Source organism: Jaculus jaculus, chromosome 2, assembly GCF_020740685.1.
Source record: "Jaculus jaculus isolate mJacJac1 chromosome 2, mJacJac1.mat.Y.cur, whole genome shotgun sequence".
Taxonomy (NCBI): domain Eukaryota; kingdom Metazoa; phylum Chordata; class Mammalia; order Rodentia; family Dipodidae; genus Jaculus; species Jaculus jaculus.
In genome coordinates this window covers 123,577,983-123,599,255 of record NC_059103.1, presented here as the reverse complement: position 1 = coordinate 123,599,255, position 21,273 = coordinate 123,577,983, and the positions used below count along the sequence as shown (strand labels likewise).

General features: G+C 38.3%; 1 protein-coding gene across 1 annotated transcript in view; it reads left to right on the top strand.

Annotated features, from left to right (window-relative positions):
* Nucleotides 1-10,780, top strand: part of Lypla1 (lysophospholipase 1) — a 76,612-nt gene extending 65,832 nt beyond the window's left edge. Inside the window, exons 8-9 of the mRNA XM_045144582.1 lie at nt 5,730-5,906; nt 8,953-10,780. Coding sequence (XP_045000517.1) covers nt 5,730-5,906; nt 8,953-9,006 — 231 coding nt within the window. The 3' untranslated portion in view covers nt 9,007-10,780. The remainder of the gene's footprint in view (nt 1-5,729; nt 5,907-8,952) is intronic.
* The last annotated feature ends 10,493 nt before the right edge of the window (nt 10,781-21,273 follow it).

Below are 21,273 nucleotides of genomic sequence, written 5' to 3'. Positions count from 1 at the left end.
ACATATTATCCAGAGTCCATGGTTTATATCAGTCATCCCATTTTAAAACTATTTCTGTAGACTTTTGTGATATGTCCAAAGCAGCAGTTTCTTTACTATGGGTTACATAGAATGGATTAAGAAACCTTATTGTTGTAGATCTTTTATTTAAAGATTTGATATATTCACACATACATTTTAGGATGGAGATTATATATGTGTATGTATGTATGTGTGTGTATGTGTATATATATATATATATATATATATATATATATATATATATATATACATACATACATACATACATATGCTATTTTTAGATTTTCCTTTTTTTATTATTTATCTATTTTTGGTTTTTTTTTTTAATAATTAACAATTTCCATGATTATAAACAATATCCCATGGTAATTCCTTCCCTCCCTCCACTTTCCCCTTTGAAACTCCACTATCCATCATATCCCCTTCCCTTCTCAATCAGTCTCTCTCTTATGTTGATATCATCATCTTTTCCTCCTATTATGATGGTCATGTGTAGGTAGTGTCAGGCACTGTGTGGTCGTGGATACCGAAGCCATTTTGTGTCTGGAGGAACATGTTGTAAGAAGTCCGACTCTTCCTTCAGCTCTTACGTTCTTTCTACCACCTCTTCCACAATGGACCCTGAGCCTTGGAAGGTGTGATAGAGATATTGCAGTGCTGAGAACTCCTCTGACACTTATTCTCAGCATTGTGATGCCTTCTGAGTCATTTCATGGTCACTGCCATCTGAAAAGAGAAAGTTCTATAATGAAAAATGAGAGTAGCATTAATATATGAGTATGAACATTAAGAGACATGCTTACTGGGCAGTTTGATGAGCATAATATACACATTTAGCCAGACAGCAGCAGACGTTACACCCCTAGGGCTCATGACTACCCCTGTTGTAGGTTTTCAGTATCAGGGATGTATTTCCTCCCATGGAGCAGGCCTCTAGTCAAATAGAGGGCAGTTGGTTTTCCCTAAACAGACGTGCCACTATTGTACCCATTGACTCATTGGGCCTTTTTGGCCAAATATAAGGCTTGGAGTATCCACTGTGGAGTATCTTCACTGGTGACTTCTCTCTCCTATTGAGCTGCATGCAGTGTGGCTTTTTCCAGCTTTCTGTTAGCTGGTCTACATGGAGGAGGTTTTCAGCTCAGTTCCAGCAGGATTTTTCAGTGATCTTGCAGCCCAAGGATATGCAATCTTCAGCAATAGGTATTACTGTCTCTTCCTGGTGGGAGACCAAGGGCCTCGGCAATGGCCTGTAATGTTTTGGGGGCATTAGGGACCTCCCTGGCCAACAACTCACTGGAAGATATCCCATCCCTGGTACTGAAAATTTTCTAGTCATAATGTATGGCTCCTATGTATTCCATTGTCCAAAAAAGTTGGTTTCCATATGATTTATTTATCTCTTCTTAGGTTTTGAATAGTCTCCCTCAATCTTTCTTTTATTCAGTCTCTTCTCCTGATCTCAGTTAGGCCTTTTCACCCTGATTAATCTATTCTTCTACTTACAAATACACAATATCATCCTATTAAGTCACCCTCTCCCTTCCTTTCTATTCCCTTTATCTCTGTTTTCTAGCTTACTAGTCTCTGCTACTGAGGTTACTTCCTACTCAAACAGAAGTCCAATCATCTATGGATCCACATATGATAAAGAACATGCTACATTTGGCTTTCTGGACTCAGGTTACCTCATTTAGTATAATCCTTTCCAGATTCATCCATTTTCTTGCAAATTTCATAATTTCATTTTTCTTTACCGCTGTGTAGAACTCCATTGTGTTGATGTCTGATATTAAGGTATTTGATCCATTTGGACATAATTCTTATGCATGGATAGCTTCATTATCCACTTATCAGTTGAGGGACATCTAGGCTGGTTCCATTTCCCAGCTATTATAAATTGAGCAGCAATAAACATGGTTGAGCACGTACTTCTAGGAAATGATATGAGTCCTTAGGATATATGCCTAGGAGTGCTATAGCTGGTTCATATGGTAGATCAATCTTTAGCTGTTTTAGGAACCTCCACCCTGATTTTCACAATGGCTGGACCAGATTGCATTCCCACCAACAATGTAGAAAGCCACCATTTATGATCATTTGTTTTCATGATGGTAGCTAATCTGACAGGAGTGAGATGGAATCTCAATGTAGTTTTAATCTGCATTTCCCTGATGACTAGTGACGTAGAAATTTTTTTTAGATGCTTATATGCCATTCGTATTTCTTCCTTTGAGAACTCTCTATTTAGCTCCATAGCCCATTTTTTGATTGGCTGGTTTGATTTCTTATTATTTAACTTTTTTAGTTCTTTGTATATGCTAGATATTAATCCTCTATCAGATATATAGCTGACGAAGATTTTTTCTCATTCGGTAGGTTGCCTCTTTGCTTTATTCACTGTGTCCTTTGCAGTGCAAAATCTTTGTAATTTCATGAGGTCCCAGTGGTTAATCTGTGGTTTTACTGCCTGAGCAATTGGGGTTGTATTCAGAAAGTCTTTGCCACGACCAATATGTTGAAGAGTTCCCCCTACTTTTTCCTCTAGCAGTTTCAGTTTCAGGTCTGATGTTAAGGTCTTTAATCCATTTGGACTTAATTATTGTGCATGGACAGAGAGAAGGATCTATTTTCATCCTTCTACAGATACATATCCAGTTTCCCAACACCATTTGCTGAAGAGGCTGTCTTTTCTCCAATGAGTATTTTTGGCATTTTTATCGAATATCAGGTGGCTATAGCTACCTGGACTTACATCTGGGTCCTCTATTCTGTTCCATTGATCTACATATCTGCTTTTCTGCCAGTACCATGCTGTTTTTGTTACTATGGCTCTGTAGTATAGGTTAAAATCGGGTATGGTGATACCAGCCTTATTTTTGTTGCTCAGTATTATTTTAGATATTTGAGGATTTTTGTGGTTCCAAATGAATTTTTGGATTTTTTTTTTCTATTTCCGTGAAGAATGCCTTTGGAATTTTGATGGGGATTGCATTAAATGTATAGGTTGCTTTTGGTAAGATTGCCATTTTCACAGTATTGATTCTTCCAATCCAGGAACAAGGGATGTTTTTCCACTTCCGAGTGTCTTCTGCAATTTCTCGCTTGAGAGTTTTAAAGTTCTCATTGTAGAGATTCTTTACTTCCTTGGTTAGGTTTATTCCAAGGTACTTTATTTTTTTGGATGCAATTGTGAATGGGAGTGTTTGTCTGATTTCATCCTCTGTGTATTTGTTGTTAGCATATATGAAGGCTACTGATTTCTGTGTATTTATTTTGTATCCTGCTACAAGGCTGTAGGTTTTTATCAGCTTTAACAGTTTGCTAGTAGAGTCTTTAGGGTCCTTTATATATAGAATCATGTCATCTGGAAATAATAACTTGATCTCCTCCTTTCTGATTTGTATCCCTTTTATGTGTGTCTCTTGCCTTGTGGCTATGCATAGTCCATTTTTTAATTGGGTTGTTTGATTTCTTATTATTTAATTTTTTGAGTTCTTTGTATATCCTAGATACTAATCCTCTTATCAGATGTATAGCTGGTAAAGATTTTCTCCCATTCTGTAGGTTGCCTCTTTGCTTTATTCAGTGTCCTTTGCCATACAAAAGCTTTGTAATTTCATGAGGTCCTAGTGGTTAAACTGTGGCGCTGTTGCCTGAGCAGTTGGTGTTATATTCAGAAAGTATTTGCCAAGACCAATATGTTGAAGGGTTTCTCCTACTTTCTCCTCTAGCAGTTTCAGTTTCAGGTCTGCTATTAAGGTATTTCATCCATTTGGACTTAATTCTTATGCATGGAGAGAGAGAGAAGGATCTATTTTCATCCTTGTACAGATATATATCCAGTTTTCCCAGCACAATTTGCTGAAGAGGCTGTCTTTCTCCAATGAGTATTTTGGGCATTTTTGTCTAATATCAGTTGGCTAGAGCTACCCAGGCTTACATCTGAGTCCTCTATTCTGTTCCATTGATGTACATGTCTGTTTTGTGCTTCCAAACGAATTTTTGGATTGTTTTTCCTATTTCTGTGAATAATGCCATTGGAATTTTGATGGGGATTGCATTAAATGTGTAGATTGCCTATGTTAAGTTTGCCATTTTCACAATATTGATTCTTCCAATCCAAGAACAAGGGATGTTTTTCCATTTCATAGTGTCTTCTGCAATTTCTTGCTTGAGTTTTTTAAAGTTTACATTGTAGAGACCCTTCACTTCCTTAGCTAGGTTATTCCAAGGTACTTTATTTATATTTTTTGATGCAATTGTGAATGGGAGTGATTCTCTGATTTCATCCTCTGTGTGTTTGTTGTTAGCATGTAGGAAGGCTACTGATTTCTATTTGTTTATTTTATATCCTGCTACATGGCTATAGGTATTTTATCAGCTGTAACAGTTTCCTGGTAGAGTCTGTAGAGTCCTTTATGTACAGAATCATGTCATTTGCAGTAATGATGACCTCTTCATTTCCAATTTTATCCCTTTTATGTGTGTCTCTTGCCTTACTGCTATGGCTAAGACTTCCAGTACTATATTAAATAAAAATGAGGACAGTGGACACCCTTGTCTGGTTCCTCATATTAGTGGAGAAGCTTCAAGTTTATCTCCATTTAGTAATATGTTAGCCGTAGGCTTGTCATAAATAGCTTTTATTATGTTGAGATATGTTCCTTCTATTCCCAGTCTCTGTAGGACTTTCAGCTGGGAACCTAGCATTCAGAACTCCTAAGTTTATGGGGGACACCTGAATCAAACCACCACAGTGTTTAATATGGTCATTTGACAACAAAAAGTCATTGGATACTATTGGATTATTAGTCATTGGATGTATCATTATCATTGGATATAACCCCTAGATAGTCAACAGTGAAGTAGTAAGTAGTACACACGGGAGATGTGGAAAGTATTTTCAGTTTCTTTTTAAGTGCTGGGTCTCAAACCCAGGGCCTTGAACATATACTAGACAAACACACTACCTCTATACCCTCTGTCCCCCAATTATTTTCTTTTTCCTTTTGGTACAGGTTTTGCTATGTAGCCCAAACTAGCCGCAAACCCGTGATTCTCCTGCTTTAGCCTCCCAAGTGCTAGGATTATCTGTGTACATGCTCAGATCCAAATTTATTTGCAAAACTTGCGGTCTGTCTTTGCACTGTTTAGTAGTTCTTCAGTGTATTACATGTAACAGGTATTATTTATTAATTCTCTCAAGTTAAAAGGTAAGGAGAGCATGGCCTACCTAATGTGTTAATAGTTATTGACTATTGTTCATATGAAAATATAAGGATGAGTTGGGCATGATGGTGCACACCTTTAAGCCCACCACTTGGGAGGCAGAGGTAGGAGGATCGCCATGAATTCGAGGCTATCCTGCAATTACATAGCGAAGTCCAGCTTAGCCTGGACTAAAGTGAAACCTTACCTCAAAAAAACAAAAATAAATAAATAAATAAAAAAGAAAGAAAGAAAGAAAATGCAAGATGAGTTAAAATATTGGCTTCAAGAAACTGATCATTAGGAATGCATGTATATAAGGTAAAGTAATCATGTTTCCCATTGAAGTTTACATAAAGGAGTATTAGGGGAGTATAGAAGTGGAAGAAATTTTGTTTATCCAAATATAATCTCAAATATATTAGCTTATTCATTGTGTGTATCTATGCATATATGCTTTATATATTTGAATAAATAACATTAATTTTCTTTTTCAGGGTCCTATCAGTGGCATCAACAAAGAAATATCTATTCTTCAGTGTCATGGAGACAGTGACCCTTTAGTTCCCCTAATGTTTGGTTCTCTGACTGTTGAAAAACTAAAAACATTGGTAAACCCAGATAATATAACCTTCAAAATCTATGAAGGCATGATGCACAGTTCGTGTCAACAGGTAGGTATCTGGAAGCAGCACACTTCAGCTTGTTCCATGGAATATTTTCAACATAAATAACATGCGACTGTTTGAGGAGTAAATTGAATAATTGAATCAGGTTCGTTAATTTTTCAATAACATTTTATTCAATTAAATTTAAGATGTGATTGCCTGTAAAAGCAGTTCACATAATTCAAAGATGAATAAAAGCTGGACATGGTAGCGTACACCTTTAATCCCAGCTCTTGGGAAGATTGCCATGAGTTCAAGGCCACTCTGAGACTACATAATGAATTCCAGGTTCAGCCTGGGCTAGAGCGAGACCCTACCTCAAATAATAATAGTAAATGTGTCATTTTAATTTAATAGGGGAAAATGTTTATCCAAGTAACTATAGAAAAAGCTAAATGTGATGTGTATTGTATTAGAAGGTTTGGAAAAATATACTGACAAATGGATAATATTGGGATAAAGTTTAGGAAGCACTGAAATCATGATGAAAAAGCAAGAATTTGACAGATAGGAACTAGATTACAAGTATGCAGGTAAAGGGCCTCTAGAACAGGAAAAAACAAATTTTCTAGTTTAGCTAGGGCCTTGGGGGAAATCTTCGTATTGGACTGGAGACAGTTCAGTTGGTATTGCCTAGAATGCACAAAGTCCTGGGTGTGGTCCCTAGCACTGCATAAACTTGGCATGGTACATGCCATGAATCCCAGGACTTGGGAGGGGGAGACAAGAGGATTAGAAGTTCAGCCTTAGCTCATGAGTTACCAGAATGAGTGGTAAGACAGGAGACGTGATATCACAGGAATTTGTTAGGGTTTAATAGTATCGTAAGGTAGAACACTTTCATTCTATGCTCTTTCTTTATTAATTTTTTAAGTTTATTTGAGGGAAAAATCGAGAATGGGTGCATCAGGGCCTCTAGCCACTGCAAACAAACTCCAGACACAGTGTGCCTCCTGGTGCATCTGACTTTATGTGGGTACTGGGGAATTGAACCTGTGTCCTTCAGCTTTGCTGGCAAATGCCTTAATAGCTAAGCCATCTCTCCAGCCCACCATGCTATTTTCTGAGGGACTATTAGGTCAAATGTTCTCTGTATAGTTCCTTTGTGGACTGGTGAAACCAAGTACTAATAGAAAATGGAATATGATGGAGAATGGAAGGTCAAAGGGGAAAGTGGGGGGGGGGTATTACCATGGGATTTTTTTTATAATCATGGGAAATGTTAATAAAAATTAAATAAAGAAAGAAAGAAAAAAAGAAAGAAAGAAAATGGGTTGAAGGGTGGTAAGAAAACTAGCCCAGACAGGAAAAATTTTGTTCTGTAGTAAATCCTTGGTACATCTACACAGGTTTCTTTTATTCATGTTCATATTTGTCAAGGCCTATTTTAAGTACATACTCTCTCTTTATTTGCATATTAGTTTTGAGGCAGGGTCTCACTCCACCCCAGACTGGCCTGAAACTCACATTATACCCCAAGTCTGGCTGTCCCCTCAAACTCGTGATGATCCTCCTACCCCAGCCTTCTGAGTTTTAGACTTTTGAGTGCTGGCACTAAAGTTTGTATCACCACAACTGGCGTTTTTTTTTAATGCTTCTTTTAAATGGTTCTTTATGAAAGGTACAATAATTTATGCTCTTTTGATGAAGAGTTTTTATTTTACTTTTTGTTTTTTTCCAGGTAGGGTCTCATGCTATCTAGTTTAGGCTGGCCTCATACTCATGGTAATCCAAATACTGGGTTTAAAGGTGTGTGCCATGATAACCCAGCAAGGTAGGCTTTTTTTTTTTTTAAACTGAGGCTTAGTTTTTCAGTAATTGTAGACTTAATGAAACTCCTTTTACTGTCACTTTAGAACTTCCTGATGTTTCCATATTTTGTTGACTTTTGTTTGTCAGAAAGCTCAGACCACTGTCATGGAACTAGATAATATGCTTTTATTTTAGTGCCTAGTAATAATGGTAGGAGGCTAGAGAGGTAGCTTAGTAGTTAAGGCACTTGACTACAAAGCCTAAGGACCCAGCTTCAATTTCCCAGTACCCACATAAGCCAGATGCACATAGTGGCATATGCATCTAGAGTGAGTTTGTAGTGGCTAGAGTCCCTGGTGTACCTATATTCTCTTCCTCTCTCATAAAAAGTAAATAAAAAGATAAAATATTTTTTTTAAATGGGCTGGAGAGATGGCTTAATGATAAAGGTGTTTGCCTGCAAAGCCTAAGGACCAGGTTCAATTCCCCAGGACCCACATAAGCCAGTTGCACAAGGTGGTACATGTATTTGGAGTTTGTTTGCAGTGGCTAAAGGCCCTGGAATGCTCATGTTCTCTCTCTCTCTCTCTCTCTCTCTCTCTCTCTCTCTCTCTCTCTCTCTCTTTCTCTCTCTCTTTTTCTCTCTCTGCCTCTTTATCTTTTCAAATAAATTAACTAACTTAAGTTTTAAAAAATGGCAAGGAAGGAAAGAAATTTTTAATGGAGCTTCATTTTTTTGTTTTGTTTTTTGAGGTAGGGTTTCACTCTAGTCCAGACTGATCTGGAATTCACTATGTAGTCTCAGAGTGTCCTTGAACTCAGGGTGATCCTCCTACCTCTGCCTCCCAAGTGCTGGGATTAAAAGCATGTGCCACCACGCCTGGTTTCATTTTTCTTTTATGCCTTTTTTAAAATTTTTATTTAATTTTTTATAAGTTTTCCTTTTATTTTTTTATTTGAAAGTGACAGACACAGAGAGAAAGAGGCAGAGAGAGAAAGGAGAGAGAGAGAGAATGGGTGCACCAGGGCCTCTAGCCACTGAAAACAAAGTTCAGATGCTTGTGCCCCCATGTACATCTGGCTAACTTGGGTCCTGGAGAATCAAACCTGAGTCCTTTGGTTTTGCAGGCAAACACCTTAACTGCTAAGCCATCCCTCCAGCCCCTTTTATGCCTTTTTATTGTTGTAAAAATGTGCTCCCATTTTACCTTGCACTGCATGGATTTTGTTACTGGTATTTTCATGGGGATGTTATTTCTGACTTAATATACCTGCTTATTAAATCACTTTTTTCAAACAGGAAATGATGGATGTCAAGCATTTCATTGATAAACTCCTACCTCCAATTGATTGACGTCACTAAGAGGCCTTGTGTAGATTACACCAGCATCATTGTACTAGCCTAGAATATACACCTTTTCCCATTTCTGATCTTTAAACTCCCTAATGTTTGCAGTGTTAAAATGTTTTGCAATTACATGCCAATGATACAGACTAGATGATATCCCCTCATGGGAAACTTATGATCTTTAAGTTTCTATACATTTATTTGTATATCCAGAACATACTAGTATTAAAGTAGGTGAAGCAGCTAGCTTCCTTTTCCCAATGTAATTCAGCAGAATACTGTAATCAGAGTTCATCATTTGAAAATTACTAGTATGCTTAAAGAACATCTATTCAGACCGTAAGTGGTTCAGATATAAATGACTTGTTCATGCTGTGGCCTAGACTATGAGTTAGACCACAGTTGCTTAGTCACTATGCAGTATCTGTATTTTTGTATATGCATTCATATGTATGTAAGGATTGTAATACATAAGAGTTAGATGCCATGACATTATTCTTTATACTAGGTATAATGCTTTTCAATGTCAAAAAAGAGTAATATTTTCTTCAAGTAATAGTCCTTTTATTGGCGGACTAGGCTTTCCTTTTCTCTGATATTTCTATTTAATACTCTTGTCATTTAAAAAAAAATGTTACTTTCTAGATTTTCTATAGCAGATCAAATACTGTTTCCCTACCATAGAAATCTGCCAGTATATACTATAACTTGACACAAACACAATGGTATCTCAATCACAAACATATGGTATTTAAAATCTAAGTACACTTTAAAAGAAACCAAACATTACTTTATGTATTTCAAATAACTGCACTTCAGTCCAAATTCAGACCTCTATAGTTATTAGAATCTCCAAGACAGGTAATAATAATAATTAATTTTATTTTCTATAAACAACTGAAAGGTTAGATCATGTTCTGGTATGTTTAGAAATACTATGAATTTCTAAAATGATTAGGTCTACCTATATTGTAGTTTAAACTTAAGATATTTCAAGCCAACTTATTGTAGAAGAATAATCTATTAGAAATTTTTGCTTTATTTTTTTCTGTTAGGAAAATTAATTTAAAATTTTCACTTTAGACAAATGATTTTTTTTAAGATAAGTTGTCTTGTGCAGATATAAAATAGCAATTAATTGATTTTTCAGTTGTCAGTGTCCAGATTACTGCTAGAAGTATTTAAAACAAACTTATGGGTAATAAAGATTAATCATAACCGGGTGTTGTGATGCACGCCTTTAATCACGGCACTCAGAAGGCAGAGGTAGGAGGATCGCTATGAGTTCCCAACCATCCTGAGAATACATAGCAAATTCTGGGCTAGCCTAAGCTGGAGCGAGACCCTGCCTCAAAACAAAACAAAACAAAAAAAGATCAGAACCTTAATATAATACTTATTACACAATTTAATATGTAGCAGAAATGCACAGTTGATATTTTTGAACTGTGTTAATTTTCCTGCTGTATTTCAACTTACCAAAACAATGTTAAGAATGCATCTTTATAAATGGGTGCTAACTGATAATGGAAATTATTTAATAATGGACTAGATAGGATATTAATAATGAAGCCATATGTTTGTCTAATTTTTAAATTTTTAAACAATCATTTAATATATCATTTTGCTTTACCTTGAAGAACATAAACGTATTTCAATTATGCAAATCATTAAGTTCTTATTTATAGCAAGAAATATTCTGTTGACTTGTGCTACAATGTGGGAAAATGTAAATGTTTTTCATGGTTTCTGTCAATGTGAAATAAAATTTAATTCTGGCTCTTTTGTGACTTTTTTTTCTTACAAGTTCCTGCCTCTACTGCCTAGGTGCTAGAATTATAGGTATGTACCAACATAACCATCTTTGATTATTACTTTAGCATTTGGGTTCACCTTGGGATGGTCATCTATGTTGAAAAAGAGGAAAATAAAAAGGCCTTTCTGAGAAAATGCATTGGGATATAAATTTTTTTGTTGTTTTTGTTTTTCAAGGTAGGGTCTCACTCTAGCCCAGGCTGACCTGGAATTCACTATGTAGTCTCAGGCTGTCCTCAGCTCACAGAGATCCTCCTGCCTCTGCCTCTCTAGTGCTGGGATTAAGGTTGTCCCACCATGCCCAACCTATTCCATTTTAATTTGCTAAGAACACCATTGTTTGTGTCCTTTACCTACTTACATAGTTTATATCTTTATTTGTGTTTGGTGTTCTCCTTTCATCTTTTCCTTTTATATAGTTGTCACTGAGAATTTTCAATTATTACCATAGATCTATTGTCCAAATAGTTTTTTCCGTGGATTCATTATTATAACTTTCCCCAGTACGGGAATATTTTTTTTCTGTTTTTTTTTGAGGTAGGGTTTCACTCTAGCTCAGGCTCTCCTGGAATTCACTATGTAGTCTCAGGGTGGCCTCAAACTCACAGTGATCCTCCTACCTCTGCCTTCCGAGTGCTTGGATTAAAGGCATGCGCCACCACGCCCGGCTCATTCTTTTTGTTTTTATAAATAGTCTTTCAGTTTCTACTTTTGAATATGTATAGTGAGTGGCACAGTGATCCTGCTTGTTTTGTTTTGGCATAGTCCTAGTAGCAAAAATTTTACATCAAAAATACTGTTTCCAGTGTTCACTCTTACAGATTGATTTACCCTTCACAGCACCACCTTATTTCCTGTGACTTTCTTTTTATTTTATTAATTTTTCAAATTTTCACTTTTTTCTTTAGTGCTGGGGCTCAAAACCAGGATTGTACATGCACTAGGCAAGTGCCGTACCATTTCTGTTGTGTTCACAATTAGTTGTAGTCAGAAATAATAGGAAAATTTGCCTTCATTTGCAGCCTGACAACTTTTTGAAAGTAAGAATGTGGTGCACTTGCCGTCCTCTGGACAAGTATTGTTTCATTTTGTAGACACTCCTACAGAGTGAACTTGTTCAGTGCTTTATCTGTTCTAGGCACTGGAGCAAGCATCTTATATCTTTTATTCATATACTCTCATTAGCATTATCTCCGTTTTACAGAAGAGGGAATGGATGGAGATAAAAACTATGCTGGTGGTGGGCTGGAGAGATGACTTAGGGTTAAGTACTTGGCTGTGAAGCCTAAGGACACCAGTTCGAGGCTCGATTCCCCAGGACCCACATTGGCCAGATGCACAAGGGAGCGCATGCGTCTGGAGTTCGTTTGCAGTGGCTGGAAGCCCTGGTGCACCCATTCTCTCTCTCTCCCTCCCTCTCTTTCTCTCTCTCTGTCACTCAAATAAATAAAAGCTAACAAAAAAATTTAAAAACTATGCTGGTGACTATAGTGCTGTTAAGATTCACACTAGGGCTGGAGAGATGGCTTAGCGGTTAAGGCATGTTTGCCTGCAAAGCCATAGGACCATGGTTCTATTCCCCAGGACCCACATTAGCCAGATGCACAAGGGGGTGCACGTGTCTGGAGTTCTTTTGCAGTGGCTGGAGGCCCTGGCGTGCCCATTCTCTCTCTCTCACTTTCTCTCTTTCTCTCTCCCTCTCTCTCTGTCAAATAAATAAAGTTTTTTTTTTAAATTTTTATTAGCATTTTCCATGATTATAAAAAAATATCCCATGGTAATTCCCTTCCTCGCTCCCCTACACTTTCCCCTTTGAAATTCCATTCAATAAAGTATTTTTTAAAAAAAGATTCACACTAATTTGCCTAAATTTGTATCTTTACCATCTTACTCTGTCTCAGTAGGTTAATAAAATGTTTTCACACACAGAAGGGTTTTTCATATAATGGTAGAAAATGTGCATAAGAGATGGTTTAATGGTTAAGGCACTTGCCTGCAAAGCCTAAGGACCTGGGTTCATTTACCCAGTACCCATGTATAGCCAGGTGCACAAGGTGGCACATGCATCTGGAGTATCTGTTTGGGCATGGACATTAGATAAGAAGAGAAAAGGATGGTCCTGGGGTTTTTAAAAGAAACTAGTCTTCACATGCATTTAGTTGTTAAGTTTATGCTACTTATATGGGCTAGTGACACATAAACATATAAATTAGCATTAAGACCCTTCTTAGACCAGCTCTGCCTCAGATATTTGGAAGAAGAAAATACTTTATGGAGAGTATGGCCTTATAATTTATGTTTTGAGGCTGTATAAATTTAGCCCTATTAGAAATGAGCTCACCCCCAAATTATAAACCATATGGGAATAGTCTGCCTACCACAAAAGTGCACTGGGGGACAAAAGAGCAAAGGAAAATTAGTCTCCTAAGAACTTAAACCTTCAGATGGCTTATGAGAATGTTAAAAACACTAAGAGGAAAAATAGCATTGAAATGCAGATTTTAAAAAGAAAAGATCTGGAAATAAAAACTAGCCACTCCAATGAAAACTATTAATGAAGGATCAAAGTATTTTAAAGAACTTAAATGTCAAAGAACTTTCTTAGGCTGGAGAGATTGCTTAGCAGATAAGGCACTTGCTTGCAAGGCAAAGGACCTAGGTTCAATTCCCCAGTACCCACATAAATCAAGATGCACAAGGTAGTGCAAGCATCTGGATTTCATTTGCAGTAGCTTGAGGTCCTGACATGCCCATTCTCTCTCCCGCAAATGAACAAGTAATTTTTTAAATTTATTATTTGAGAAAAAATTTAAACTTTTATTGACAACTTTTATAGATATAGACAATAAACCATGACAATGCCCTACCCTAGCCCACTTTCCCCTTCACAAATCCACTCTCCATCATATTCCCTCCCCTTCTCAATTATTCTCTTTTATTTTGATGTCATCTTTTTTTCTTACGAGGGTCCTGTGTAGGTAGTACCAGGCACTGTGAGGTCATGGATATCCAGGCCCTTTTGTATCTAAAGGACTGCATTGTAAACAGTCCCACCCTTCCTTTGGTTCTTACATTCTTTCTGCCGCCTCTTTCTCAATCTACTCTGAGCATTGGAGGGTGTGATAGAGATGTTTCAGTGTTGAACACTCCTCTGTCACTTCTTAGCACTGTGGTGCCTTCTGAGTCATCCTAGAAGTCACCACCATCTGAAAACAAGCTTCTCTAATCCAAAAGTGAGAGTAGCATTAATATATGGGTATAAACATTAAGGGAAGTCTTACTCGGCAGGTTGGTGAACATAATATATACATTTAGCCAAACACCATCAGGTGCTATACCGCTAGGGCTCAGAACCAACCCCATCATAGGTTTTCAGTACCATATTCCCTTTTGTGGAGCAGGCCTCCAGTCCAGTTAGCAGTTGCTTTCCCCCATAACAGACGTGCCACTACTGTACCCATTAGGCCATTTAGCCTGGTTGGTGAAACTTAAGGTTTGCAATGTCCACTGTTGTTTTTCTCCCCTGATGACCTCTCTGTCCCATAGGGCTGCATGCAGTTTAGCTTTTTCCAGCTTTTGGTCAGCTGGTCTACAAGGACAAGGTTTTCATCTCAGCTGCAGCTTAATTTCTCAGTAACCAACCTTGCAGCCCAAGTATGTGGAGTCTTCAGCAGCAGGGTTTTACCCTCTATTCCTGGTGGGAAATCAAGAGCCTTGGCAATGGACTTTAATGTTTTAGGGATGCCAGGGACCTCCCTGGCCAACAACTCACTAGAAAGTATCCCATCCCTGGCACTAAATTTTTTTTAGTAACCATCTATGGCTTCTGGGTGTATCATTGTCCAGAAAAATAGGTTTTTGCGTGGCTTGTTCATACTCTTAAACTTTTTTTTAATTTAATTTTTATTAACATTTTCCATGATTATGAAAAAAATCCTATGGTAATACCCTCCCCCCCCCCACACTTTCCCCTTTGACTTTCCATTCTCCATCATATTACCTCCCCATCTCAATCATTGTTCTTAAACTTTTATTAACCCTCCCCTCACCTTTCCTTTACTCAGTATCTTCCCCTGACCTTACTTAGGCCATTCCACCCCCAGGAATCTGTTCATCTACTTACATATATATAATAGTATCCCCTTAAGTCCTTTCCTCTCCTCCCTCCCTTATAGTCCCTTTCTAGCTTACTGGCCTCTGCTACTGATTTTTACCCCAAGTCCCATAAAAGTCTTAAACATTTGTAGCTAGGATACACATATGAGAGAACATGCAACATTTGGCTTTCTGGGCCTGGGTTACCTCTCACTTAGTATAATATTTTTCAGATCCATCTATTTCCCTGCAGATTTCATAGTTTCATTTTTCTTAGCTGCTGGATAGAACTCCCATTGTATAAATGTACCACATAAAATATATTTTTAAAAAGATTTTACATTGCAAATACACACTGAAAGGATACCAAGTAATATCTATGGAATATGTGTGAGGATAGGAATGGAATAGGAGAAAGCAAGCCTGCCCATGGTATATATTATATTAAAACAGATATTTTGTGTTAGAATGTACATATTAACCCTTTTAACCAGTTTGTGTGCCATTCAGTGGTATTATGTACATAATGCTGTGTAACTGCTACCAGTATCCACCCCTAGAAGTTATATTCATAAACTGAAATGCTATATCCATTCTTCAGACTTGCATTCAAAGGGAGATGTGGCCCAGTGCTTGTCTAGCATGCTAAAACCCAAAATTCCTAACACAGTAGCACAGCACCCCCCCTCCGCAAAAAAAGTTTGAGTGGATCAGTTCAACTGTATTTAAACCCAAGAGAACTGAGATTATCATTTCTATTAGCAATTTCCTCAGGGGCTGGGGATATAGCTCAGTAATAGAATATTTGCTTAGGAATTTGCTTAGAAGAAAGCTTCACAAGCAAAAGGGAAGGTACCAGACTTTACAGAAGTAAAAATTCTGATACAAAGGTGAGTGGAGGTCTTGAGAGATGGCTTAGTGATTAAGGCACTTGCCTGTGAAGCCTAAGGACCCAGGTTCCATTCTCCAGAACCCACGTAAGCCAGATGGACACAGTGTCACATGCATCTGGGGTTCATTTGCAGTGGCTCAGGCCCTGGTGCACCCATTCTCATTGGTAGTCTCATAATAACAAATTACAAATTAAAAAATACATAAATGTGAGTTTAAGCTTCAGGAGAAAAGCAACATTTGATGGTCAAATGATTAAAAATTTTTTCCAGGTTTAACAGGTTAGAAAGCCAGGCATGGTGGTATATGCTTTTCATCTCAGCGCTTGGGAGGCTGAGGTAGGAAGATTGCTGTGAATTCAAGGCCAACTTGAGACTACATAGTGAATTCCAGATCAGCCTGAGCTATAGTGAGACTCTACCTCAAAAACAAAACAGAAAGGTAAGAAGCCTCAGATTTAGAAAATAAATACATGAAATGCCTACTGAGCATACTATGGTGAGTCATAACAGAACACTGCAAAAAGATCTTAATTTCAACCAGAACAGGGGAAAACTTATTAAATAAATATATATCTAGTCTGCATCTTAAAAAGTCTTGGAGGCCAAAAAAAAAAAAAAATGTCTTGGAGACATTTATACAATGGAATTCTACTCAGCAGTAAAGAAAAAGGAAATTATGGAATTTGCAGGAAAATGGATAGATTTGGAAAAGACTATACTTAGGTAACACAGGCACAGAAAGCCAAACATCACATGTTCTCTGTCATATGTGGATACTAGCTACAAATGATTAGACTTCTATGTGAGATGGAATAAAACTCAGTAGCAGAGGTCAGTAAGGTAGAAAGGGAGCAGGGACTTAATAGGATGATATATAGATATATATATATATATATCAATATGTGTGTGTGTGTGTGTGTGTGTGTGTAGAAGAACAGATTAATGGGGGTGAAAAGGCCTAAGTGAGGTCAGGGGAAGAGATTGAGTAAAGGAAAGGTGGGAGGAGGGTTAATCAGAATCTAAGAGGGTATGAATAAGTCATATGGAAACTTACTTTATTGGACGATGGAACAACTAGAAGCCATGGATTGTTATTAGAAAATTTTCAGTGCCAGGAATGAGATACCTTCCAGTGAGTTGTTGCACAGGAAGGTCCCTGACACCCCCAAAATATTACAGGCCATTGCCAAGGCTCTTGGTTTCCCACCAGGAATAGAGGGAAAGACCATATTGCTGAAGACTCCACATAGCTGGGCTGCAAGGTTACTGAGAAATCTTGCTGGAGCTGAGCTGAAAACCTCATCCTTGTAGACCAGCTGACAGAAAGCTGGAAAAAGCGTGCTGTTCAATGGGGGAGAGAGAAATCAACTGTGGACACTGCAAGCCTTGAATTTGGCCAGCCAGGTCAAATGAGCCAAAGGGTTCCATAGTGGCATGTCTGTTGTAGGGGAAACCACCTGCTGGCTAATTGGAATGGAAGGCTGCTCCATGGGGCGGGGGGAGTTCATGCCTGATACTGAAAACCTGTGATGGGTAGTCATGAGCTCTAGGGGAATAACATCTGCTGGTGTCTGGATAAATGTATATGTTATGCTCATCAAACTGCCTAGTAAGCACTTCTTTTAATGTTCATACCCATATATTAATGCTACTCTCACTTTTGGGTTAGAGAAGTTTCTCTTCAGATGGTGGTGACCTCTGCAATGACTCAGAAGGCACCATGGAGTGATGGAGGAGTGCTCAGCATTGAAACATCTCTATCACACCTTCCAAGGCTCCGAGTCCATTGTGGAAGAGGTGGTGGGAAGAATGTAAGAGCCAAAGGAAGGGTAGGACTCCTTACAACGTGCTCCTCCAGACACAAAATGACCTGGATATCCATGATCTCACAGTGCCTGACACTACCTACACAAGACCATCATAATAGAAGGAAAAGATGATGACATTAAAAGAAACAGGTGGAGAACTTAATTATGGAGAGTGGGGTTGCAAAGAGGAAAGTGGTGGGAGTGGGTTATTGTCTATAATTACAGAAGTTGTCAGTAAAAAAAAAAAAGAAAAAGTTTTGGAAGGCGGGAAAGATTGCTTAGTGATTAACATGCTTGCCTGCAAAGCTGAAGGACCTAGGTTTCATTCCCCAGGATTCACATAAGCCAGATGCACAGGGTGGCACATGTGTCTGGAGGATTTTTTTGCAGTGGATGAAGGCCCTGATGTTCCTATTCCCTCTTCCTCTTTCTTGCTCTCTCAAAATAAATTTAAAGAAATTAAAAAAAAAAAAGTCTTGGGGCTGGAGGGATGGCTTAGAGGTTAAGGCAATGGCCTGCAAAGCCAAAGGACTGAAGTTTGAATCCCCAGGACCCACGTTAGCACAAAGGGGCACACACATCTGGAGTTCGTTTGCAGTGGCTGGAGGCCCTGGCACACCCATTCTCTCCCCCCCTCCTTTCTCTGTCAAATAAATAAGTAAATAAAAATAAAATGTTAGCATCATTTTTAAAAAAGAGTCTTGGCATAAAGTGGCATGGATATCTATGACCTCATAGTGCTTGACACTACCTACACAAGACCATCATAAGAGGAGGAAAAGATCATGACATCAAAATAAAAGAGAGACTAATTGAGATGGGGAGGGGATATGATGGAGAATGGAATTTCAAAGGGGAAAGTTGGGGGAGGGAGGGAGGGTATTACCTTGGGATTTTTTTATAATCATGGAAAATATTAATAAAAATTGAGAAAATTTTAAATAAAAATAAAAAAGAGTCTTGGAGTCTCCACAGTTCATCCTCATGGCTCCATTGGTTCTCCAGTCAGGGACTCCAACCATGCCTCACCTCGCCCAGTGGCCACTTCCAAAAAAACAAAGTGTATTGCAACAAACTTAATTTTCTTGCATTTGTTAATTTTGCATAGTACAAAGTTGGCTACCAAATTTGGTAATCCAGTGGGAAATAAAGCTGACTTTGAAGAGCAGGAAAATGCCTTCAGAGTCCCTACATTGAAAAGTCAGCATTTTTTTCCTGCTGTCCCAATGCAGAATAGCTGCCCCATCTCAATGGTGGTAATTTCTCAAAGTTGCAACTCAAGCAGGCTTAGTCTTCAGCTCAAACTTGCATTTCTTTTTGTGAAATATCCTTATGTGCAGACAAGCCCATTTCTATTATATTCAACTCTGCTTAAGTTCACAGGACAAAACAGGAGCACAGCTAGCCTCAAAATAATTGTCTCTAGCCCAGACTGTATGAAGTTCTTTCTTCCCCTTCATGAACCAAGCATGCACAGTCCATAGTTCTTTCTGCATTTAGGTTCTTTCAACTCTGACCAAAACAGTCCATCAAACTCTGCTTACAGCACTGCAAGGTGATTCAACTGTTGCAACTCAAGTTTGCATTGCTGGCAGAAAACACCCAAACCAATAGCAGTTTGTAATCCAACGTCTGCTTCACACTGTCCATGGCCATTTAAAAAAAAAAAAAAAAGTGTTGCAAATCCAATGACCACTTTCCTGCATTTGTTATACTCCATAATACCAGGTGGGCTGCCAATTTGTTAATCTGGGGGGAATAAAACAGATTTTGAAGAACAGGACACTCCTTCAGCATTCAGACCCCTTCCAAAGAGTCTGCATTCTTCCTGTTGTCTTAATCAGGTCAGCTGACCCAATCTCAAAGGACATAATTTATCATTACAATTTCAGCTGAACTTCATAAGTTTCATCCCAGAGGTTTCATTTCTATGCCATATCCCTCTGCTTGTACCAGTCCATTTCTACATAATGCAATCCTGCACATATTCTCAGGACACAGGCATAACAGCAAGGCTGTCACACAAACTGCTTCCAGCCCAGTTCAGACAAAGCTCTTCCTCACCCTCATAAACCAAACCTCTCAGTCCATGGTTCTTACTGCATTCAGTTCTTTCACCTCTGACCAGAATAGTCCATCAAGCTGAATTTATGGCACTTAAAGGCATCTCAAGACAAGGTTTCAAATTCTTCCGCATTCCTCTTGAAAATCAGCTCCAAAAGGCCAAAAGCCACACAGTCAGGTTTTTAGCAGCAGTGGTCCCACTTCTCAGTACCAACTTTACTGTTTCAGTCAGGTTTGCATTGCTGGCTGGAAACACCTGACCAAGAGCAGCTTGTGGGGGAAAAAAAAAAAAAAGTTTATTTTGGCTTATAGACTTGAGGGGAAGTTCCATGTTGGTGGGGGAAATGATGGTATGAGCAGAGGGTGAACATCACCTCCTGGCCAACATCAGGTGGTGGACAACAGCAACAGGAGAGTATGTCAAACACTGGCAAGAGGAAGCTGGAAGTAACACCCATAATCTCACCCCCCGACAATACACTGCCTCCAGGATACTGTAATCCCAAAATTGCCATCAGCTGGGGACCTACAACACCTAAGTTTATAGAGGGCACCTGAATCAAACCCGCATACATGCCAAGGTTTCAAATCTTCACATTTCTCCCACAAATCAGTTCCAAAAGGCCAAAAGCTACACGAATTTCTGGCAGTAACAACCCCACTCCACTGGCACCAATTTTGTATTGTAGTCATTTTCTCATTGCTGGGATAAAACACCCAACCAAAAGCACCCAATAGGAGGAAAGTTTTTATTTGGGCTTACAGTCTTGATAGAATGTTCATGATGGCAGGGGAAAGCATGGCATGAGCAAAGGCAGGACATTACTTCTTCCACAACAGGTAGAAAACAGGAGGAAGACAGTTGAATTCTAACATGGAAGTGCTGGTTATTATACCCCTAATCCTGTCCCCAATATACTTCCAGTAAGGTTCTACCTCCCAAATTGCCACCAGCTGGAGACCAAGAATTCAAAACACGTAGTGCATGGGGAACTTTTGTTTCCAACCACCACAGGGGACAGACAGTAAACATTTGGGTAATTAAGCATTGCACAAAACATATTAATTTTATCTAGATAAGGTGGAGCATACACCTTTAATCCCAGCACTTGGGAGGAAAAGGTAGGATCACCATGAGTTTGAGGGCACCCTGAGACTCTGTAGTGAATTCCAGCTTAAGCCTGGGCTAGAGAGAGACCCTACCTTAAAAAATAATATAATAATAATTTGGGCTAAAGTACTAGATAACACTAAAGTATATGTAAAATTAATTGGATTTTATATACTAGCAATTAGTGAATGGAAATAAAATAACATTTATAGTTGCTTAAAAATGAATAAACTTAAAACATCTATAGGGTTTGGAGGTAAAACTACAAAGTTCCATGAACAATGATTAATGGTATCCAGAAGTCATTGTTTGAATTGAATATGGTTTGAATAAATCCCTCAAGGTTCACATGTTAAAATTTAAACCCAATTGTTTGGTGTTAAGAGAATTCAAATGATCTATGTTTGGAGGTAGTCAGGATTGAACATGGTAATTGGGGTGCAACACCATAACTGAATCTTGGTGGTTTTATAAGAAGTCCTATAGC